The sequence below is a fragment of the Mytilus trossulus genome, chromosome 2 (assembly GCF_036588685.1).
Source record: "Mytilus trossulus isolate FHL-02 chromosome 2, PNRI_Mtr1.1.1.hap1, whole genome shotgun sequence".
Classification (NCBI taxonomy): Eukaryota; Metazoa; Mollusca; class Bivalvia; order Mytilida; family Mytilidae; genus Mytilus; species Mytilus trossulus.
In genome coordinates, this window is record NC_086374.1 from 62,136,084 (window position 1) to 62,161,330 (window position 25,247).

Here is a 25,247-nt window from a genome sequence, read left to right on the forward strand (position 1 = left end):
ATTTTAACGTGAAGTATAATAATATAAATTGGTATTCAGTGGCAATCACATTTATATCTAGTTAACAGGTCGCGATCATGAGTACTACACTTGAACTATTTATTATCTCTGCCCTAACGACCGGTCAATAAATCGGCAGAATTCTCTCAAACCATTGTATTAAAGCCAGTTTTTGTTTCGACAACGTATTCATACAGATCCATACAGATACAGATATGAATCTCGTCCACCCTGAGCGTCCACCGAGCCACCTCGTATTCTTTTCCTCAGACGAGCCCACGAGTAGGCTACGGCTAATAAATTCGTGACCAATAAAATTATCTTATCATTTGTAGATCATACTCTTTTCAGAGCTCGGCATTAGGAAATTATATCTTAGTACTGAGATAAAAAAATATTAGCTCGAATACTGAAAGATGTACACGGGATTCTTAGACGTCTTGTCATTCTTGTAAAAATCTAGTAAGCTTAGTGAGAACATTATTACTGACAGCGCATATCAGCTGTGAAAATTATAATATACATGAAATTATATTATCTTAGATATCATATAAGATCAATATAATCAATACAGTTTTGGAAAGTAGTAGGTCCAAGACAAGGCAAGAGGGGAAACAACTTTGAAAACCATTTGGATTGTGGGTAATGACATCACGCTCATTTACATATTCATAGTGTTCGCCATTTTGGTAGATCAATTTTGACGCTACCAAATAATCAATCCACGCATTATCAACAACCATCCGTTAATTTAGGAGAATCCTTACGGATTGTTTATCTCTTTAAAACATCACCCACTAGAACGGACCCGTGTAAGTAGCCCAAAAATGCATGTTTGGTACATTTCCCGTTCAGATGCACTGAATGCATCTTTGTTGCCTCCATGATAATGAATCATTATTCCCTTTCTACGATATGCACTCATGCAAAATTTGTTTTAGACGCATGAGTAAAAAGTTCAGAATATTAACAATGATAAAAGTTGTCAATGCACATTCAAAGCTATAAGAAATAGTCGAATTTATCATTCGACTTTGTTATAATTTGTAATAACGACTCTTGTGAAAACATGTCCGCCGATCGTCTTTGTGTCTTCAGACGACCAGTGTGCATACCAGACGCGGAGGCAGCAAGATTTAATGTATAAAATATTTAATTCATACCTAATATAGTGCGTTCGTAGTGAACGTACATTTTTTTAACATAAGGGATCAAAAGTTTGAAGACCCGGCACCTAACAATTCGATACTGTCCCATTGTCTTGATTGTTTTCAATTTTGATGGCATTTATAATAACCATTCTTCTAATAAGAAGTCTTTAAGTCTGTGCACCACTCTTGGTTTCTGACTGACATTTAGTCAGATGACCAGCAGAGTTTACAAATACGATTTTTGACTCGTCGGTCACGAGACCGAGAAAGACGGATTATTTGTCAGTCCTACAAAATTTTACCCAGTCCTAAAAAATTCTGTCAATTTGATTCTGAAATAAACGAATAACAAATTTTATCGAACAATAAGGCCAGGATTTTTTTATTTGTTGTTTTACCGATGCGCCAACCCGATTTCGGTCTCTAAAAACACCACAAAGGACCTCCTTTGTGCACAAAGGAGCACTAAGGACCCCAAAGAAGTTTGATAAGAGCACAAAGGACCTGAAATTCCCTTTAAAGCATAAAATTATTATAATTCCTAAAGAAAAATGTAAAAAAAATTAATAATTTCAATAAAAATTGCGATTTTTATAATGTACGATTTGGTGTTGTCACCGGTATCAGTTTAGAACAGACATCATATCCGGGCTATGCGATATCTCATGTATGTGAATTTTTTTAACTAGTTATAATATTATTTAAACAGAGAGTATATGTCTCTGATTTTAATGATAAAAACGTCAATTAGTATGCTTAAAATTTTTTGTTGTAATACAGAGACTTTTACAAAGTTGCTTCATAAATAAAACTTCAAGAAAAATACATTTTTTTTTCAAAAGAAGTATTTTCGTGTTCAAAGAAAACTAACCTCAAAACTGAATTGTGATTTTTTTGTCCTGTGACTTTTTTCTGTTACTTTCTGTCCGTAACTGTTTTGTACAGAATAAATTTTGATAAAACAGAGTGTGTATTGAAATTTCTGAAAAAAATACCGATTGAAAAAATCAACACAATTTCCTACCTTCAGAAAAAAATCACTTACTGTCCCCTTTGTGGCTTAGAAACGTTTTCTTTTAAGTAATTTGAGACTCACCAAGTAAGAACATTTCGGTACATACTTTGTTTTTGTGTAGAATAAATTGTTATAAAACAAAATGTGTATTGAAATTAATTTCATGAAATACGAATTGACAAATCCAAATTAATTACCTACCTTTAGAATAATGGTCATACCGTTTTCTTTGTGCTTTTAGACAAGTTTTCGTCATAGCAATAAATATTACCATACATAAAAAAAAAAAAAAAACTGATGATGAAATATGAGACCAGCTGAGAAAAAAACAACAGCAAAGCATCGGTATCCTTACATGATTTTCAAAGTCTTGGTAAACTCTTTTGTCTTAAAAAAAAAATTATAACAACAAAATAATTGAGGTCTTAATCAGTTATATCATATTATAACTATTTAGAAATTCACATACATGAGCTGTCACATAGCCCGGATTTAAAGTCGGATCCAAACCGATACCGGTGACAACACCAAATCGTACATTATAAAAATCGCTATTTTTATTGAAATCAATTATTTTTTTTCACATTTTTCATCAGGAATTTTAATAATTTTATGCTTGAAAGGGAATTTCAGGTCCTTTGTGCTCTTGACAAACTTCTTTGGGGTCCTTTGTGCTCCTTTGTGCACAAAGGAGGTCCTTTGCGGTGTTTTTAGAGACCCACCCGATTTTGACGTGTGTCGAAACTTATTTTCGTACGTTTTTTTTTCTTTCTTAATCAGTTTGTTTAAGTTGATCATTAGGACCAAGTTTCTTAAAATTTTTAAGGGCTAGGTTTGTGGAATGACGATTTAATTTCGTCTTTGTCAGTGGACACAAACTTCCTTTTTTTCACAGAAAATTATTAGATGATGTTATACGATATTTATGGAAGCTGAGCAATAATATTTCATGAACTAGTATATAAGAAATGATGGTCAAATAGCAAACCTAACATATTGTTAGAAAGGTGAAATATATATTTCTTGTGCATATTTTTCTGTCTTGAGAGATATTTTTTTTTATTTTTTGAAAAGCATTTGACTGACTGGTCACACATCATGTTATAATTGACACTTCCCAAACTACGGTATGCCTTGTGGTCATATTTTCTTTGGTTCCAAAAAAAATTATTGTTATTTGAAGGAGTAAGCAAGTTATGATATTTGTAAAATTTCAGAAAATCTGCCAATGTCATTTTGTTGAAACTTTATTAGAAAATCCAATCAATCAATTGAATAACATTTCTCTTTGTTTTCAGATCACACGGTTCGTTCATAGGGTACGGTGACAGAAGATCTTCAATGAATTGTCAGGCAAAATGTCATCGTTCTCGGGGATAGGAGGAAAGAATGACAAGAGCAAGGGCAAGTTCACTACAATCAACTTAAATAATTATTTTCAAGGGAAACCTACTGCACCAGCAAAAAATACAGGTAAGAAAAGTAATATGGTTAGTTTTGCATACTACTTCACTTGCTTCATTTTATTTGATTCTGTGAGAAAATGTCTACAATATGTTGTCTTGTCATTACCATGATTACACCTCTTCCTAAATAGGCAAACTACAACATAACTATATGGTATTGCAAATTCTTTTTAGAAATTTCTTAATTAATCTGAATTTTTGAAAAATGATATAACTTGCACTTAAATGTCCAGAAATACAAAAACAAAAATGTGAACCATATTGAAACACATCAAGGAAGTAATTTTTCATTGCAGTACCACGACAGCATGGGTTACAAAGCTTGGGAAAAGTGGGTAATGTGCGGCGTATGCCGCCTCCGGCTAATTTACCAAGTTTGAAGAGTGAGAATCTAGGAAACGATCCGAACGTTAATTTAGTACCAACTGGAGGATCAGGTAAGTTAATCTATAACAATAAACCTTTCACTCTACAAATACCTCTTATCTTTTCATTTATTCTACATGTACATACGTGACAGTTACAGAGCAGAAAATTTTAAATTGGAAGATAAATTTAAAAGGTCTTTTTGAGCTGAATATTTTTTTGAAGTACAAAATTCCATATTTATATGTAAGATATTACAAATGAAGAAGACTTTGAAAGTAATTATGCTGTTTTCAAATTGAAAATGTTGAAAATTTTTGGACCTAAATATTTGAAGTACTTTTAGCTGAATGAAAACATCAGAACAGTGGGTACCCTGAAATGATCAAATCAATTTCATTTCAAAGTTAAAATTGTAATGCAATACTGAGACAAGTAAGAATAAATTGTCATGGTGCATCATTATGTTATTTGATATATCATCAGTAATTTTTGTTAACCAAAATTGCATTATACAAATTTGAGAAATAATTCTAGAAATTGAAAATGAATGTTCTCTTCTTTGTTGTAACATAAATTGGATGTTTTCCTTTGATGTTTTAATGAAATAATTTGCTTAAAAAGTGTGTCGAGGGAAAACCATGGTATAATATATGCAAATTTATGTTGTACCATACTTGCTAATTAAATATGCAGCTCAACTAGAATCCAAAGGAATAAAAGCGGAGCTTAGCTATGGTACAACATATTCATGTTCATGTTATTCCATGGCTGAAGCTCCACCCCATTTTTTGAAAGATATCCGCCTCTGAAATATTTTGGAAACAGAAAAAAAAGTGAAAGGTCATGAACATTTATTTGTTTCATTTGTAACACAAAGCAATAAGTCATTTGTAACACAACACATGGCAAGAAACATGTTTTAAACTCAAAACAAAAATTGCTTTTCGCTAGCTCCCGTAAGTTGAAAAAAGATTCGAAAAGTTCTTTCTTTCAGTTTTGAAAAAAAAATAATTAAAAAATTGTTCCATTTGGAAAATTCCAATTAACTTTCTTTTAACAAATGTTTAAGTGAAAGAAAAATTGCAGTTGTTAAAATTTACAGTTCCACTTGTGTTAGCAATATCATTCAAACATTTTAGGCGCGTTGAAATGTCACGACAATTTGCGGAATTTTCAGAGTTGACTGGTTCAAGTTTTGTACACTTGAAAGGTGGCTCTTCAACTTCCAATTCATTATGGGTAACAGAAACTGTATCAATACTTGGTGGATTTAACACAGAAGACACTTTTTGCTCTATTTCATCAGTTTTCGTTTTGTATGCCCTAACAGCTGACGACCTGTGTCCAGTACGATCCATTATTGTTTGTTCATCTAATCCTGCTTTGTACAATGCTGTTGCGCACGTCCTCTTCCCAGAATGATTTGTGTAATTTCCAGTTAAGCCCGCTTTTTGACACATCTCTTTCATCAACCCTTCTAGTTTATTTACACCAAGCGGCTGCTTTCCATACCGGATTGTATTTCCGACCAAAGCCAAAGGTTTTTCGATAAAAGCATCCATCATTACCAAGCATGTTGAGATATGTCTAAAAAATGTTGTACATACACCTAGGTCCTGAAAATGAATTATAAAACTAAAAATAACAAATATTGTTTATATGACGATTTTAAGAAATAATCAGTTACCGTAGGTAAACTTAGTAGATATAGGAAGATGTGGTGTGAGTGCCAATGAGACAACTCTCCATCCAAATAACAATTTAAAAATTAAACCATTATAGGTTAAAGTACGGCCTTCAACACGGAGCCTTGGCTCACACCAAACAACAAGCTATAAAGGGCCCCAAAATTACTAGTGTAAAACCATTCAAACGGGAAAACCAACGGTCTAATCTATATAAACAAAACGAGAAACACGTATATATTACATAAACAAACGACAACTACTGTACATCAGATTCCTGACTTAGGACAGGTGCAAACATTTGCAGCGGGATTAAACATTTTAATGGGCCCAAACCTTCTCCCTTTTTCTGAAACAATAGCATAACATCACAACATAGAAAAACATACGATAAAATATCAATTGGCAGACTTAACTCAATCAAAAAACGTATGATTAGTACATGTATAACGGAGGGGTACCACGATTTGCACAATTTGAAAAGTGATTAAAAGATACATCTTCATTAAAAGCAGTAACATTGTCTTTTATTTATGAGTATTTTGCAATTTGAGAGTTAAACTACAAAAACAGGTTTAATCCACCATTTTCTACATAGAAAAATTCCTGTATCATGTCTTGAATATGTCAGAAGTGTTCGATTCGGTTGATTTTGTCACTTTAAATACGATAACAGGCTTTGCGCTTTGCATTTTCACTTTTAAAACTTACGGTGGATGGGAGATAACTCTTGTAAAGAATGCAGTTTTTCGTCAGTCATGAAAGACAGAGCAAACACTAAAAATCGTAAAAAACATGAATTTGTTAGTGATCAAATAGATGGAACTTCACTTTACACTTCTCCCACTCCCTAATTACTATTTTACTGTTTAGTGTTTGGTAATATAAGCCTTAAAAATATGATTCATCAATGAATAATTAAACAATTAAATAACGTTTCAAATTCATTAAATAAAGAGTTAAAGCAGTTTGCCAAGAAATTCTTAATTGTACATGTTTTAGCATTATTAATGAAAGGAACAACATGCAAACTAATTATATTTACAGTACGATATCTTGATAATTAACAATAAAACAAAACTTACCGTCATTAGAATAATGTTTTATATCCTTGTTGCTAATTTTCATATGAGCCAGACCACCGTTGAAAGTTTTGTTGTTACGGCCAATAAATCTAATGTATTTCCCCTTTCCGTCTTCTCCAAGTTCAAACTGAGAACATTGCAAATTCCTATGTTCATCCCTACCCCTCAAGCCAAACATTTTACAGGCATAATAAAAAACAGTATACTGAAGTGTTGTTGAATTTGATTGTCCAAAAACACCAGATGACCACAACATTTCCTCATCTTCCTCCGAAATTGCGACGGCCTTTTTTTGTTTAGTCCCCAGTCCTTTCGCCAGCAAATATTTCATTCTTGCATCAAGCACTTTGCGAATTTGTGCAAATGTACCGTCTTTTTCATCAAAGAAGTTAACATGAAATAATTTGTTGTCCTTGCAATGTCTCATTAAACCACAGACGATGTAATACAACGACTTCGGGGGATATTCGTCTCCCGTTTTTTTTTCGAGCCTGCAAAACAAATCTCTGTAGCCAATAATCCATCGTATTAACATCCATTGTTAACAAATCTGTTATTTCAACACCGTTTTGTCTTCTAGCTGCCCGCCATTCATTAAACACTTTTATAGCCGACTTTGTGTTCTTTTGTGTATTCGGGTTGGTTTGCGAAGTTATTAGTTTATTGATCTCGTCAGCAGAAACACATGTAGGGAAACGATTAATCCCTGGGTTCATGGGGTTTTCGACTCCTCTGGTATTTGGTTCCCGGGCCAAATAACCAAGTTCAAATGTTCCCAAGTCAAAATTTTCTTCGCCCTCAACATCGTATACGTTCATTGCTTGTGAAATTGTCAAATTGACATCCACTATATTTGCTGCCTGAGAAATAGCCAGATCGTCAAAATAGTCGGGCTCAATCTCTTGTGAACAGACTGCCAACTTGATATCATCTTCGATTTCGGTCGCGACTTGAGATAATTGAATATCTTCCTCTATTTCGGCCACAATTTGTGATAAATGAACATCGTCTTCCATTTCAGCTGCCATTATTATGAGTCGCTTTCTTCAAAATCCAATAAATCGAGAAGTTCTGCCTTTTTTTTTTCTCTTTCTGAAAATTGTGCAGGGGGCTTTCTAAATGAAGCACGCAGATTATACACGAGGCGCAAAAGTGACTTTGCACGAGCTTTCTTTTCATTGGATAAAATTGTAACGTGACCAATTTCCAATATTAGTTCAAGGTCTTCAAAGCTGTCAATCATTTTATTTATATTACAAATTTTATATACCATGTGTTTTACTCATTAACATATTTAAACAAACTCATCCTTCGAATCCGTTTGTTTAAATATGTTAACTCATAAGAACCATGGTATATATGGACCATAATTTGCTATTGGGATCGGTTTCCTATAACTATAGAAAAGTGATAAAATGTGAATTACTGTAAGAAAAGTTGCAACTACATCTAAAGATGCCATTATTTTTATCAACATACAAGTGTATGCTACACTTCCCTAGAAAAAAAATTAAAATATACGAATTTCAAAGATTCTACAACCGTATTTTTGTGTCGTTTCTCGCGTTATTTATTGCTTCCGAAGAGCATAACGCTGACTGATTTATAGATAATCGTCACCGGCAAATTCGTAACTTTTGCTTTCAAATAACAAAGAACATCGACCAATAAGAATAGTGAGAAGAAAATGCAGAGAACTATAAGTATTTATGTAGCAGATGTAAGAACAGTGGCGTGATTTTTGCGTCCGATTTCATAACGCAATTTTTAGATGATGTAATCTGCTTTGTTGTAATAGAATTCTTAAAAACAATATGCAAATATGAACTCTCGCGAGATGTTCAAACAGGTAAATCCGAGATGATTTACATTCTTGTTTTGATCTTCGTAATAATTAAGTAAGAAAATTACGTTGCCGTTATGCGTTACATTTCACACGAAACAGAAGTCCAATTATTTATTAAAATTGTTTTTGTCCTTAAGTTCTAACCATTTCCGGTCATACGTGAAACATGTGACTAGCATGTGATCACGCCATTACGGCCGGATGTACGAAATACTAGGTCTAAACATTGTTTTTGTTTCCAACGGGATGTTAGCAAACATAATCTGTAGACTTGTTTCGTCTTGTTTAAAAGGGGAAAACACAATTGTCAAAGAGATTGCGCCGGTGGTCTGTTATTTTTCCTATGTGCATAATGTTACATACGATCCTGTGTGAAAATAAATGCCCAATGACTTGACAAAATCGATTTCATATTTGACAGACGTTAGAACACACTTCGTTTCCCGATAATGACGTGAAGAGTCCTTGGAAAAATCAATCGAAATTACGTCTCTTGTCATTGTACCAATGCTCGTTGGATTGATTTAACTTCAGCAGTAAATATTACTGGATATTTTAGGTGAATAAATATAATTTAATAAAAAATACATGTTAATATACCGTTACACTTGGAAAGTACAAAGTTGGAATCCTGTCACAGTTTTTAATTAATATTTTTTATTCATGTTCTGCAAACACTTATCAGAAACGCAATAAATTTGTCAAAGGAGAAGTAAACTTTTAGCATGCATGACTTGAAAGGAAGTACTTTATTGATTTTAGCCCACTAAGGTAGGTTAAAATGTGGAAACCCTGTAGATGGTGTACATGTCACAAGTATCACATTGTGTCTATTTTAAAGATTTTAATTCCAAGTTAAAAAAGATTTTTCTTTACTGGATTTAAAGAATGTTACATTGCCAATGATTTGGAATAAATTGTATATAACTGGAAAATCAAAACCAAATATAAATACATTTTTTTTGCTTAAACATCATGATTCAACGATTATGGTATCCTGTATCAATGGAGAAAATATGGAAAATTCTGAATAAAATGTACTAATTGTTTTCAAAACAAGCACATATTTAGGAGTTTTATAATACTGTTACATTTAAGATGGATTTTAAGAAAAAGTACACCGTTCAGATTAATTTAAGCAGATTTTGCAATAAAATAAAACTAAAAAAATGCTTTCGGTTTCTTCTGGTTTCCTGTCAGGTTTAAAAAAAACTTTAATATAACATTGAAAATAGATTTTAAATATTAACATGAAGCAAGTAACACTAGTAATGGTGTTTATTTATGCCTTTTGAATTATATTGTGCAAAATAAAGAAAATAAAGATTGGTTTCCTGTTTGGTGTCATGTCACGTAAACGGTGAATCAAAATGTATTAATTTTTTCTCGAAAAACTCAATTGTTCCATTCATACTATTCTAACACCAACACAACCCACTAAATAAAAGTTTAAATTTTAGAACTTATAAAAAAGGATACAAAAAGAAACCAAAGGCCGAATACCAAATTATGGTCCATATAGTACTTAGAAAAACACATGATTGAAAATTAAACAAGCATAGTGCAATAACTTATATATTTTTCCTTGTGATACATAATTATCCCCCTATCATGCAATTTGAATTTGTGGTAAATTAATGTGGATTTTTCATACCATAGTTTGTTAATCTTGCTTCAGGAATAATGGTCTTCTATATACATTTTTTCGTGCATAGTAGGGAATAAAAATATTAATTGCTTACAGGATGGGGCAACAAGGAAGACGAGAAGAAGACACCAACAACAACTACAACCACCACCACTACCACCAATCAGCAGCAACAGCAGCCGCAGCAGCCGGCTACAACAGCACCATCGGGGCAAACTGTCAAGGTAAATTAATTATGGATGGTAAAGAAAAAACAGGATTTAGAATCACTATCAATGTAGTGTAGGAAAAATTCAGTGGGGGGGGATATGGGAGGCACACAAATAAGCTGGGGTTGCTGGCATTTGCCTTGGAGAATTTTTTGTAAATTTGATTTTATGGTATTTGCAGTCTATGTTATAAAAGTGCCTTCCAAGCCCCTCATGATTTTATTTCTGAAACATAAGAAATTTTTCACCAAAGTTTAAAAAAAACAACCAATTTTGTATAATATACTTCTTAGTATTACAGTTATCAACCAAGAGCTTTGAAATATATATTGCAGTTGTTTACATGCTTTTAGAGAGTTGTCAACTAGTTTTCACCTTTTTTATACGCATTTTCCTCTACATTTTTGAAATTTCAAGAAGAAATCTCTTATTGCAGTCTTAGGCAATAGCAAGAAATATTTATGTGAAAAATTGCACAGTATTGAACATGGTCCCATTTCAAATTTTCTAAGGTTGACCACATTTATTTCGTTGTATTTTGTGTCGTAAACACATGTTCAGAGTTCGCGAAAACCTTTTTTGACCTGGTGGTCATGACGGACAAAGCAAAACTATTTCTCAGTCCGAAAAAAATCTCTCAATTTTATCCTAACAAAAAAAAAAAAATGTATTTTATCCAAAAATAACTATTATCATCAGTTTTATTTTTCACAGCCACTGACAAATTAACAATGAAGGACCAGTTCTGATCTTTTGATTGCTCTTATTTAAAGTCATTTTCACTATCCATCATCTGAATCACTTTCTCAGTATATGTTATCACCATCGAAGATTTCAATCGCCGATTGTTTACCTGGGATGGCTACATGAACAAATTTAGTAGGCTACGTGTAGATCAACACTTTGGTTTCAGTTTGATTATAACAGGAAACCAGTACCGGAAATAAGCAGCAGGTACATCTGATGACCGATGTAAACACGTATTGGAATCAGTTGTAGTTCCAACTATTACTGATAAAAAAAGGCACTGCAATGAACAATTTTACATCGGTCATCAGGACCGGCACTAGCTTTCAAAATACTGGTCCTAGCCTCATTTTGACCGACAGGACCAACCATTTTCGCAAACTTTGCATGTTAAAAATTTGATCAAGACCCAAATTCAGACCTTATCAAATTAGAATGTTGTGTCCAAACTGGCCCTAACTGTTAAGGGTTCAACCTCTGCATTTGCACCAGACTGTGCTCAGCATGGTAAGATAATTAATCAGTTATTTGGCTTTATCAGAATAAAGTTTAAAAGGTGCATTTGAATTTCAGACAACTGTTGCTGGGGGCACGGCAACAACAAGTACCAGTACACCTACACCAACACCTACACCGACGGGATCCAGTTCTGCTTCAGGGGGCAAGCCATCATGGAGCAGTGTAACTGTTGGGGACACAGCAAGGGGCAAAAATGTTGTCGGTCAACAGTCGCCATTATTTCAAGACGAATTTCCAACTCTAAAATCTGCTGGAGAAGAAAAACCAAAAGATGTCAAAAAGGAAGAAGACAAGGATACACAATATGGACCAGGGCCAAGTTTGCGACCACAAAGTAAGCAAATCAAAGTGAATTTAAATGTGGCTCTGGTCACTACAAATTCACTTTCTGTTCTCTTTTCTAGCAAATTTGGGAATGAATTCAAAATCTTCATGGAAGGAATTATGTTAAAATCAAGGATTACGACAAACTGAATACTGTAATCTGTCAGACATGATAAAGTACTCTTGAATAATTTTAGTAATTGAAACTTTCAAAATAATTATCTTACTTGCTTTAAAAAAAAAAATATGCTTGTTGGCTCTCTATCCACCCTAAATTTTTTATTCTATAATATTCAAGAAAAGAGTTCGATTTGTAAAATGTTTAATTTTTTGTATGTCAAAAAATTGTTTTCTATTCTCTAACTACAGTGACAAATGTTATAAATTAACCACAAAATTTTGGATGGGAACAAACATATTAGCCAATAAAATATTGAAATATTGAAAATTGGACAAGGGATATCATTTCATCAACTTTTCTTCCAAACATCTATAGTGGAATCTCTATGTGTAATACAAATGTTTTTTTTCCTTAAGATGTAGGGAGCTGGAAAGAAGGAGGCGGTTGTGGCGTCATGCTACAGCAGCAGCCAAAAACAGACACACCATCATCACAACCTTTGACCTCGCCAAGCCAGACAGAAACACAACAGAATGGCCCCCAGATTACCAGTGGTGCCTCGGAGACCCAAACCCAGCAAATGCCACCTAGACCTGGGTCTGGGCCCGGTCCTTCACAAGGACCAGGAATGCCAATGGCACCTATGGGGATGCATCCACAATACAGAATGATGCCACCTTTTGTATGTTCCTTTTATTTTAGAAATAATTTGCTAAAAATCATGCAAGTCCCAACTTATTTACATAGACCACTACATTTCTGCATGTTTAGGTATTTGTGACCCACAATCACTGATTCGATAAATGATTATGAATATTTATCATCCATTTCAAACTGAGGCATTTCCTTGTATTAAACATGCAGATGTTCAGTATTAGTAAATAGAATAATACAATTCTTGTAATATTCATCAGAAACAGTATCTGGTCTGCATTAGAAAAAAACTAGTGTGAACAATTTTTTTCAGTTCATTTCATTTATACCAATATCAGGTTTATGAAAGTATAATTAATTGTAGTCAGAAGAAGGGTAATGTTGAAAGTTGCCTACATAAATTTTTAAATAATTTCAACTTCAGATGTATGGGAGATTTCCACCAGGATATCCACCAAATTATCAAGGCATGCCACCAAGATTCCCATATGATGCTAGGTATGTTTTAGTTTAAAAATATGTGTCATCAGATGTTTTTAATTTACTCATTTTTGGTTGTTTCCAAATTCATTTTTAGGTAAAATTGGGAAAACTCGTTATTGCCAGTAACCTACAGTACAAGAGCCATGGTTTTACCCATGCTGGAAAACTTAGTTTTAGATGATGTTTACCTTTCTTTTTCAACAATTATGAAAAAAGATTGTGTCCATCCTATGTGATGTCAACAGATAATAATGTTTTTTTTTATGATGTCATAATAGCTATATAAAAAAAAAAGGAACAAGCAAAAACTTAATCCTAATTGAATTTTGACCAATAGAGTACTGAGTGAGCCATATGTTAAACTTAAAACAAAAAAGATAAAATTGTCTGTTCAAGGAAAGTGCAAATCTGCTTAGAATGAGAGGAAGGTGATTTGACATGAATTTGTAAATTGTTTGCGAAAAAAAATGCATTCTCCTTTCAAACTTTATATGATGTAATAGATATTGAAAGCCATCACACACTTCAATGTAGGCATTCACAAGTCTTCACTTGAAGATATTTACTGACTAAAAGTTTTATTCTTAAAGGTTTAGACCACAACATCCAATGCAACAACAAAGGCCTGCAGGAGATGGTGGTGAAGATGCACCTAAGCGTGCTGCAATTATTTCAGATAAGGATTTGAAAGACTTTGAGAAATTGCGCATTGACCCTGAGGATGGATGGGCAGGAGCTCATGAGGAAATTGACTATTCGTAAGTAAATATTTGGGGTAGATAATTATCAATATCTGGAAAGATTAATGAGCTTCAAATAAATTTGATATTAAATATTAATGCCAGGTTTATAGGTAAAATAGAAATAAATTGATGTTTCTGGTAAAGGGTTCAACAAATGAAGATTGTATTGTACTTTTTCAGTCAAAAAAAGTTCGTCTCCACCACCTGGAAGATATATCAATATTGCTTTGAACTGTTTCAGGCAACATGATTGTAGTTTGAATGGTATCAATAACTACACATTTTTTTATTATTATTTATCAACTGATATAATGCTTAATCTGAAATAATGCCATTTGTGGCTTAATACATTAGTTTATTAAAGCTTACATCTTTTAAATTCATTTTACAGTGAGAAGTTGGTATTCAGTGACGAGGAAGGAGAAGATAAAGAGTGAGTTAAGGCATTGTAGATGTATCATTATTACAATTCATTACTTTGTTAGGCAACTGCATGTGCATTGTCTGGGTAATTTAAGGATTGAGATTTCAATATGTTAAAAATGGCATATTTGTGCATTAACTGTTCTTTGGTATGGATTACATGCCACATGATGAGAAGTGATGAAACATAGTATAGATACTAGGATGACAGTTTTCTCATCACTCACCGAACTGATGGCTTTCTATCTTTATGAATTAGAGACTTACCACAAATTTTTAAGCCGTTGCTTAAGCAGTAAATTCATTATAATTAGTAGTGAAATAATTTGAAGTAGTAAATAGAACTTCATTTTATTGATTCCATTTACTGAAGGATATCAAGGAAATGTTTACATCCATGGTCAATACAACAAAAGAGTTTAAAATCAATAAGGTTTTGTAGATGCTAAGGGTTATGTTTCCTATATAGACTACACTGCATAATGTAACTTTCTTTAAATTAAAATGGTAGTGGGAAATTGATTTTACTCATTGTAGACTAGAGGATGTTTTTACATGTATGCTCTTTAAAATATTGTCTACAATGCATTCTGAAATTGAAATTTGTTGCCCATACACATTTATCTCTTTAAGACTGATATGGTTGTGATCTCTTTTAGATTTTAAGAAATACTATTTTTTAAAGTAAAAGGAGGATTTATTGTTTAATGTATTGTGTTGATTTCAGGGGTAAAGGCGAGAGAAAAGTCAGGAAGTCGTCAAAGGCAAGTGGAGAGGAGAAAGGAAAAAATAAAGATGTAAAGGTATCTCCAGAACATGTGCTTCAAATTTCTATTGTAATCATAGGCATTGAAGGCGTTTCAAAAACTAAACTTATTCATATCATCTGTATGGCCATGCTTATATATCAGATTTTTCTTATCACTATTGTAAACTCTTCCTTTAAAGGATCCATTTTTTTACATGTCTGTTGCAGAATGTGAGTTGCTTGAATGCTAATCTGGTAACAGCTCAAAGCATTTGTACAAAGCTTAACATCTCATGGGTACCCCAATTTGATAATGTATATGTAATTTACAATTGCCTCCTGGTTTAAATTTAAATAGAATACTGTGAAAGTACTTTAATTCGTGGGTACCAATTTTCATGGTTTGAGCAAAAGTTACATGTTCCTGGCCTTTTAAATTTGTGGATTTAAATTAAAAAAAATTTTTTTTAAAAGCCATTAGAAACAAAGATTACAAATTGTCTTGATTGAAGGAAACTACAAAGTAAACATCTAAATTGTTGCACCCATGTAAATCTGTAAATAGTTATGATGACACTTATTAACTTGATCAAGGATCACAAATTAAAGACCACCAATGATGTTAATAATAATTAGGCCATAAACATGTCACAGAAAACAGTAACATAAACAAATGCTATAAATGTACTTCTTTGAATTGTAAAATTAATTCTGATCAAAAGCAAGCCCAGCATCACATTATTATTTCCCGTATGAGAATTATAAGGATATAAAAAGAACCCTTTATCATAGCAGATCATCACCTGCAGTTTGTAGTTCATAGTGCATTTGCCCTGAGACTACTTTTATAGTAGTCTCAGATTTGACATATTCAATGTATAATATATCATATTCATGATATAGGTAGTCAAACCTACATGGGGTTCCCATGTCTTGTCTATTGTTATACTTCGTTGGACACTTTAAATCTTTGATAAAATCTTCTACGAAAACCATGAAAATTGGTTCCCCACGAATAAAAGTACTTACACAGTATATGTTTGTTTTTCATGAAAGAATCATATCTTCAAATGCACATATTCTGGATTTATCAATGAACATTTTGCATGTATGTTATTTTAAAATGTTTAATCTGTATTATTTTCCTACCTTACTATATAAATAACATTTCTATAAACTAATGATACTTAATTTGTTTTTTACAGCTTTTACATTAATGCTAGCAAGACAAATCTTTGTTTGGCTTGCTTGCTTTTGCTTGTATCAATGTTTGCTCAAGCATGGCAATTAAGATAGGCGGGGCTTCAGCTTGTATACATCATACTTAAATTTTATTGGACGTTTGAGGTAAAGGACACTTAATTTTAAAACATCACAAGATGACAAATACAAAGTGCAATTGCAGAAATGAAAGACGAAACATTGTATTTGTTTTTTCTAGAAGATAAGCATTTTTTATCATCCAACTTAAAAGACTGTTGTCAAGTACTGTAAGTAAATAAAAAAGCTATTCGAACACACCTACTCTGATTTTGTGATTCATTACATAGGTATTTCATTTCCGTTTCTACAATTGCACTTTGTATTTGTCATCTAGTGATGTTTTAAAATTTAGTGTCCTTTAAAATTATAATCCTGGTACTTTTGATAACTATTTACCTCAAACATAACGTCCAATAAAATTTAAGTATGATGTATACAAGCTGAAGCCCCGCCTATCTTAATTGCCATGCTTGAGCAAACATTGATACAAGCAAAGCAAGCAAGCCAAACAAAGATTTGTCTTGCTAGCATTAATGTAAAAGCTGAAAAAATTGTTAAATTCTTGATGTTAACATCTATATTTCTAATAATTTGCATAACTTAGATTTCATTTTATTACTTAAGGACTATTTCATTTAAATATAATATCTCTCACCAAGTGACAAACCATGTGCCTTATCTTTATCTAACAGTACGATGAATGATACTGAGAAAATAGTAGAAAAGCTATGAGAAAAACATTCCATCTAAAGCATTCATTGATACTTGAATTTAAGCTCTTTTACAATAGAATTAAATTGAGTTTTTTTTATGTGTTTATATATTGATATTGATACACATATTTAATTGTGTTTTTACATGTTCTACAAGTATGAAGAAAAAATATAACTTAAAATATAAAATATGTTTATATTAATTATATATACTATATATACAGAATGAGCATGGTCCCCCTCAATCAAGAGAAGCATGGGGTCAAGGACAAATACCACCACAATTCAGAGGTCAGCCACCACCGCCCATGGATGGGGTAAGTTCAAGACTTCAAAGCACCTACTTGTTTTATTTTGCACTTAAGTTAATAAAAAATTCAGTTTGAAGTTCTTTGTATTTTTTTGCATTTCTGTGCTTAATCTGAAAAAGTTTCCTCGAGTTAATTCATATGATCTACATTATATTAGCAATTTTTATACGACCGCAAATTTTGAAAAGGAATATGTAAAAAACTTTCAATTGTTTTCATTTCAGCGCTGGCCAATGAATCCTTACGATTTTATGGGACCACCACCAAGAGGACATCCTCCATATCCTCCACCTTACAGAATGCCTCCTGGACCACCTAATCAGGTAGCTCATCTTAATTCCTTACAGCATAAAATAGTCAAAATTATAAAAGTGTGTAAATAGCTCTTTCAAAACATAAGGATATGGACAAAAGTATTGTTGAAATTTTTGGGCAAAGTATTGTCAAATATTCAGATAATCATTACAGTTAAGTTTTAGAATATTGAAGTAAGTCCAGGATCAATTTTGAATTATTATATTTTAAGCGTCCTCCATTTTCCCAGCCTCCACCATCAATGAGTCCTGCAGTTACACCTACAAAAAAGCCAGTAGAAGACGATGATGAAGTATGGCGACAAAAAAGACAACAAAGAAAAGAGGAAAAATCTGATGCTATAGAGAGAGCAAGATTAAGGAGGGAGGATGAAGAGAAGAAGATTGAACAAGACAGAAAGGCTGCAGCTGCTGAGAAGCTGAGACAACTTGATGAGAGGACTGGGAAAAAGAAAGACGATTCAGTAAGGGTTCATTCTTTTAAGTTGATAGTCTTTACTCTTCCATTGCATGTTGATACTGGAAAAATAAAGTTAAAAAAAAATATAAAATACATGGAAATATTTAGTGTATATTTTAACTTAGTTTCACATAGAGATATTATTCTTGGAATAGCCCAACAATTATTACAGAAATGTAATTTGGAAGATTTTATTATTTTGTAAAACTATGTGTATAATATTGCGATTCAAATCAGAAAAAGACCAGATATGATAATTAAAAAAAAGGAAATAGGTGAGGTGAGTGCAAGTTATCAAACAAATTGACAAAATTTTGATCTTAATGATGATTATGATGAATCATAGTCTTCAGTGACGAGATATCTATCATTCGCCATTCTAAAAGATCTAATAGAATTTATATAGTTTCAGCATTTGACCCTTATCTTTGATTTTATGGCATGTGTGTCTGTTTTAGGACAAAGAGGGTGAATCCGACACTAAATCTGAGGGGAGATCAAGTAGAACTCCCAGTGAAAGCAGTGAGAAAGATTCCAGAGAACGCTCCTACAGCAGAGAACAACATAAATTTTCCCCTGGAGAAGGTGTAAGTAATTATGAATAAGGATTTTTATACGACGCAAATTTTGAAAAAAAATTCGTCGTATATTGCTATCACGTTGGTGTCGTCGTCGTCGTCCGAATACTTTTAGTTTTCGCACTCTAACTTTAGTAAAAGTGAATATAAATCTATGAAATTTTAACACAAGGTTTATGACCATAAAAGAAAGGTTGGTATTGATTTTGGGAGTTTTGGTCCCAATATTTTAGGAATAAGGGGCCAAAAAGGGCCCAAATAAGCATTTTCTTGGTTTTCGCACTATAACTTTAGTTTAAGTTAATAGAAATCTATGAAATTTTGACACAAGGTTTATGACCACAAAAGAAAGGTTGGGATTGATTTTGGGAGTTTTGGTTTCAACAGTTTAGGAATTAAGGGCCAAAAAAGGGCCCAAATAAGCATTATTCTTGGTTTTCGCACAATAACTTTAGTTTAAGTAAATAGAAATCAATGAAATTTAAACACAATGTTTATGACCACAAAAGGAAGGTTGGTATTGATTTTGGGAGTTTAGGTCCCAACAGTTTAGGAATTAGGGGCCAAAAAGGGACCCAAATAAGCATTTTTCTTGGTTTTCGAACCATAACGTTAGTATAAGTAAATAGAAATCTATGAAAGGCAGATTTTACAGTATTGTGTTCTGTCTCCTACTTTCATGTTGCTAACGTGACGGAGACAAAAATGAGTAACGTTAGCGACATTTGGACATGTCACATGAGCAACAACATCTTTAAAAGTTAAAATGTATGCACACAGTGATGTTTAATATATGCCTGGAGTAATAAAATTGTACAGTCTGGTTTAGAATTTCTAAATATACAGAATGTCATTTGCAGGTGTACTTTATATCAAATGAATACACAAGAAACCAAAAAAATAGTAACGTTCGCAACATTTGGACATGTCACATGAGCAACAACATCTCTAAAAGTTCAAATGTATGCACACAGTGATGTTTAATATATGCCTGGAGTAATAAAATTGTACAGTCTGGTTTAGAATTTCTAAATATACAGAATGTCATTTGCAGGTGTACTTTATATCAAATGAATACACAAGAAACCAAAAAAATAGTAACGTTAGCAACATTTGGACATGTCACATGAGCAACAACATCTTTAAAAGTTAAAATGTATGAAAACAGTGATGTTTAATATATGCCTGGAGTAATAAAATTGTACAATCTGGTTTAGAATTTCTAAATATACAGAATGTCATTTGCAGGTGTACTTTATATCAAATGAATACACAAGAAACCAATTCGTAATAGTAACATTAGCAACATCTACTATCATGATATTACGTTTTGTTGCGAATGTCTTTTTGATGGACGGAATACATTTAAGGTCCTCTTGTAACGATATTACATACAACTTGCCTTCTTTGCTTCCCCATCATGTGAAGGAACTGACTCCGAATCTATTTCTGCAAAGGCCGATATCGTAACTCCTATACAGGAGAGTTACAGATCTAAATATATGTTGCTCACGTGACACTGATTTGGACGGAAACCTAGAGCAGTAACGTTCGCAAAAAATAAAACAGCCAATGATATTGATTCCTCAAGTCCTTTGACCCCCTTACGTCATCCAAATTTAATATGATTGCTATTTTCAATTATTTATAAAACCCGGGATAAAAATAACTACAATTGGCTGTCTGAGAACCAACAAGAAAATTGCGATTGTGACATACCACAATGGACGGAAAAGACGTGACGTTAGCAACAATATTATTAAATTACCTTTTTTAGCCTTTACCAATAAAAATCTGCCTTAAAGTTATGAGTAAAACACAAAAGAAGACTTTTTATTTAAATATAAGTCCATGTTATTAGGCTCCACTTATAAATAATACTTCAAAATTCCACTCCAAATAAGCTGGATGTCAGTAAAGTAGGTCATGATGTCTATTCCATGTCCAATATTTTGAAATTGAAAACCCTCTAATTCCAACAAAAAACACAAACACAGAGTAATTTTTATTTTTATTTACTCAGAAAGACACATTTTATTCAATAACATAATGCATTACTCCATTACACAGTCTGTTTCACAGTTTCAGCAATTGCTTTTTTGATGGATACACAAAAACAATAATTCCTTCTTATTGTAAAATCTGCCGAAATTTAAACACAAGGTTTATGACCATAAAAGGAAGGTTGGTATTGATTTTGGGAGTTTTGGTCCCAACAGTTTAGGAAAAAGGGGCCCAAAGGGTCCAAAATTAAACTTTGTTTGATTTCATCAAAATTGAATAATTGGGGTTCTTTGATATGCCGAATCTAAAAATGTACTTAGATTTTTGATTATTGGCCCAGTTTTCAAGTTGGTCCAAATCTGGGTCCAAAATTAAACTTTATTTGATTTCATAAAAAATTGAATAAATGGGTTCTTTGATATGCCAAATCTATGTAGATTCTTCATTTTTGGTCCCGTTTTCAAATTGGCCTACATTAAGGTCCAAAGGGGTCCAAAATGAAACTAAGTTTGATTTTAACAAAAATTAAATTCTTGGGCCTCTTTGATATGCTGAATTTAAACATGTACTTAGATTTTTGATTATGGGCCCAGTTTTCAAGTTTGTCCAAATCAGGATCTAAAATTATTATATTAAATATTGTGCAATAGCAAGTCTTTTCAATTGCACAGTATTGTGCAATGGCAAGAAATATCTAATTTCACAATATTGTGAAATAGCAATTTTTTTTTTTAATTAGAGTTATCTTTCTTTGTCCAGAATAGTAAGCAAGAAATATCTTATTGCAAGAATTTTTTTTAATTGGAGTTATCTTTCTTTGTCCAGAATCAACTTAAATCTTTGTTATATACAATATACAATGTATATTCACTTTTTACTTCCAACTGATAAATTTAAATAATCTTTACCATTCAGTGATAACAAGCAGTTTTTTTACATCTTAATATTTATGATGTATTTAAATGAGTAGTTATTGTTGCTAACTCCATTAGAATATTTTAATTGAGATTAGTTTTGGAATAAGGGAAAGGGGGATGTCATTAAAAAATTGGGTTCAATTTTTCTTATTTGAAATTTCATAAATAAAAAGAAAATTTCTTCAAACATTTTTTTGAGAGGATTAATATTCAACAGCATAGTGAATTGCTCTAAGAGAAAACAAAAATTTTAAGTTCATTAGAACACATTCATTCTGTGTCAGAAACCTATGCTGTGTCAACTATTTAATCACAATCCAAATTTAGAGCTAAATCCAGCTTGAATGTTGTGTCCATACTTGCCCCAACCGTTCAGGGTTCAACCTCTGCGGTCGTATAAAGCTACGCCCTGCGGAGCATCTGGTTATAAATGTTATTGTCTACTGTTGCAAATTTTCCCCTCCAAGCTTGATAGAATTTTGAACCTCTTGAGGTTGTTATGAAAAAACAATGGTTAAGAGCAGCAAATAACTCATAAATCAAGTGGAATAGAAAAGAACCAATCGTTTTATTTAAAGACATGCTATGTTTATGATGATGCTAAGTTTTGACATAGATATCAATCATTCACCATACTAGAAGATCACCAAAGTTAACAAAAAAAATCATATTTAACATTAGTTTTGTTTATTATTAGTTTATATAAATTGAAATGGTATAATTTTATATTCTAGACCAACAAGACATCTTCAAGAACTGTACCGCCACGTTTCCAGCGACAGCAATCTGATCAACAGATGCCTCCAAGATCACAGCCCCAGCAACAACCAGGGTCACCTCAGCCACATCCAGCTCAGATGAGACCAGGCCAGCCACCACCACCTTGGGGATTTTGGCCACCAATGCCTTTCATGGGTTATGGTCCTAGGCCCCCTATGGATATGTCCAGTAAGAATCTTTTGAAAAGAAATAAGAATATGAGCTGTTCTTCAGTCCCCTGTACTTGCGAAAACATGAAAAACATTTATAGTTTAATGATAAAAAATAAGCTAAAAACTAGCAAAATGTTTTTAAAAACTTTATACCTTTCGGTAGTAAAGATGCTTGAAACTTGAAAGAAAGGGTTTGATGTTCAGACAAGTTTTACAGGGTTTTCAGATCTGTATGGCAACCACTTTCTGATATTTATAATAACAAATTGGTGTATGCTTAATTTGATAATGTGTATAAATATGTTTCTTGATTTAATTACAAACATTTCTTGATATTTAGATATGCCGATGTATCCCCCTGTGAGAAGACGCAATGATAGCCATGGTTCAGGAACAGAAAGTCAAGATAATGATGGTAAACATGACTACGAGAGAGATCCAAGGGCTTGGCAAAATTATCCTGTACCTCCTCATCCAGGTCAGTACATGTTGTAATGAATATAGCCGTTTTCAATCCATATTCAGAACTTTCTTTATCCTTCTAATGGTTCCTAGATATGATATCCATGTTACTTTCATTGAGGTATAACTTTGGAATTCTTGTACATTGAGAAATGAAAAATAGCTTTTTGAAATGATTCTTAGAACTCAGTTATACTTAGTAATATTCACCCATGCATTTACATAAATCTTGAAAAAACAACAATATTTTTAAATATTGAAGTTTATACACAAGAGGAAGTGTCTAAGCAGATTAAATTATATAAAAAAAGTGTTATTATTAAGGCTTTAAACTGGGGTAGGATTTTAGAACTATTAGTGTTTTTCAGGTCAATTTGATGGACGCCCACCATTCTTTGATGGCAGATCAATGTATCCAGACTATGATAGAGGATTTCTAGAATATGATAGAAGGTAGGTGTTCAGCAGAGAGTTGTACTATAAGTGTTAACTTGCATGCATTTAAAAGTAAAATCAGATTATGAATGCAGATTATTCCTTTTTCCAAATCTTCAGTTAAAAGATAAAGAGCTCTTTGCTTTCTGCACCTCAACTATCTTTGCAACAACTATAAATGGTCAATTTGTTTTTTCCTGATCATGAACACCAAATTTGCCACCAAAGGTAAAGCAAACAATGAATTGGTTAAATAGTTTAGATTTTCCACTTTTTAGGGAGCATGAGAAAAAAGAAAGTGGGAAAGATAATAAAAGAGATCGATCATTTTCTGGTGATTATGAAGAAGATGAAGATCTAGATAGACCTACTAAGGATCAGGAGCCTAAACAACCAGTCATACAAAAAGATCCATTTGACGATACACCTGATAAGGAAAGCAAAGATGACAGAGCTACTACACCAAGGTTTGTATTATTCAGGAATAAGATCCTGCATATTTTTATATGACTGACATGCCTTACTAGGCCTAGCACAAATCACCAGAACTTACCATGTACTCGCATAGTGCAAAACATTTTTTTTTTCAGCAAGAAACTATCTTGAGTTTTAGAATTATTAACTGTGATGATTATTATTGCAATGCTATCAAAATGTTTACATGAAGTTGACTAGCATTGTTTTTACACATCATAAGTCATTTGCTGTGTTACCTAACATGTTCTAGCTGTCACGAAGCAACCCAGGGAAAACTTTCTTAAATTTTATCTTGTCCATGTCACACTTTATGTTAATTTACAACTCATAGAAAATGGCTTGACACAATCAAATAAAGAGATTTTTCCACAGGACATTAAAGGTTTGAACCTGCTATTTTATTAGATTTTTGTGGGGTTTCCCATACAAAACCATTGACTTGACCATTACTGCTCATATTACTGGAGACAACAGACAAATGGCTCTTCCTTGAAAAATTGCACATTTTCTAAATCATTGCATGAAGAAAATGGGGGAAAATATCATGCATCAAGCACTGACATACTGTATGGGGTTTAATAGAATGTTGAAGATGTGTTGCTTTATATGTGAACATTTTATGTTAGGGAAGAAAAGAAAAAAACAGAAGAAACCTCTAAACCAAAGGTTGAAGAAAGACCAAAAGACAGTTCAGTCAAAGCAGACAAAGAAACAAGTAGAGAAAAGAGGTCTGATCGTCAGAAAGACAAGGATAGAAGTAAGGAGAAGTATGATGATAGGAGAGATCGCTATGATGATAGAAGACGAGACCACAGATATGATGATCGACAAAGAGGAGACAAGTATGATGATTCACACAGTAATAAACAGACTGATAATTATTGGAACCCTTCCTCATACAACAAATATGGTAGTAAGTATTGGTGAAAAACAGGAAAACTAACTCACTATTAGCTATGTCAGGGAAAATATATATACATTGGATTGACAAAGTATCAAATGTTCATTCATCGACACAAAGAAAAATATAAATAACTGCATGGCGTGTGCTTCATGATACTTGATGATTAAAGAATAAATATTGTTCCAACTTAAAGTGCTGTGCCCAAAAGCAATGCAGGGAAAATTTTGTCAATTAACAATTT

At 32.6% G+C, this 25,247-nt stretch overlaps 2 protein-coding genes across 8 annotated transcripts in view; one reads left to right on the forward strand and one right to left on the reverse strand.

The window, feature by feature from the left end:
• Positions 1 to 628: 628 nt before the first annotated feature.
• The window catches only part of LOC134707725 (protein PRRC2C-like), a 62,214-nt gene continuing 37,595 nt past the window's right edge, over positions 629 to 25,247 (forward strand). For 5 of the 7 annotated variants that reach the window (XM_063567733.1, XM_063567734.1, XM_063567738.1 and 2 more), the window contains exons 1-19: positions 629 to 812; positions 3,465 to 3,639; positions 3,929 to 4,069; positions 10,362 to 10,489; positions 11,795 to 12,074; positions 12,602 to 12,867; positions 13,264 to 13,337; positions 13,913 to 14,080; positions 14,457 to 14,498; positions 15,216 to 15,291; positions 17,437 to 17,529; positions 17,748 to 17,846; positions 18,050 to 18,301; positions 18,756 to 18,884; positions 22,531 to 22,744; positions 23,069 to 23,206; positions 23,559 to 23,643; positions 23,904 to 24,092; positions 24,729 to 25,015. In XM_063567733.1, coding sequence (XP_063423803.1) covers positions 3,525 to 3,639; positions 3,929 to 4,069; positions 10,362 to 10,489; positions 11,795 to 12,074; positions 12,602 to 12,867; positions 13,264 to 13,337; positions 13,913 to 14,080; positions 14,457 to 14,498; positions 15,216 to 15,291; positions 17,437 to 17,529; positions 17,748 to 17,846; positions 18,050 to 18,301; positions 18,756 to 18,884; positions 22,531 to 22,744; positions 23,069 to 23,206; positions 23,559 to 23,643; positions 23,904 to 24,092; positions 24,729 to 25,015 — 2,776 coding nt within the window. In that variant the 5' untranslated portion in view covers positions 629 to 812; positions 3,465 to 3,524. The remainder of the gene's footprint in view (positions 813 to 3,464; positions 3,640 to 3,928; positions 4,070 to 10,361; positions 10,490 to 11,794; positions 12,075 to 12,601; positions 12,868 to 13,263; positions 13,338 to 13,912; positions 14,081 to 14,456; positions 14,499 to 15,215; positions 15,292 to 17,436; positions 17,530 to 17,747; positions 17,847 to 18,049; positions 18,302 to 18,755; positions 18,885 to 22,530; positions 22,745 to 23,068; positions 23,207 to 23,558; positions 23,644 to 23,903; positions 24,093 to 24,728; positions 25,016 to 25,247) is intronic. The other 2 variants (XM_063567736.1, XM_063567737.1) reach the window with 2 other exon arrangements.
• LOC134707728 (uncharacterized) lies at positions 4,563 to 6,909 on the reverse strand. Its single transcript, XM_063567740.1, has 2 exons — positions 6,772 to 6,909; positions 4,563 to 5,617 (listed from the first exon to the last, which is right to left on the reverse strand). The coding sequence occupies exons 1-2, from the start codon at positions 6,775 to 6,777 to the stop codon at positions 5,066 to 5,068; spliced, it is 558 nt and encodes a 185-aa protein (XP_063423810.1). The 5' UTR covers positions 6,778 to 6,909; the 3' UTR covers positions 4,563 to 5,065.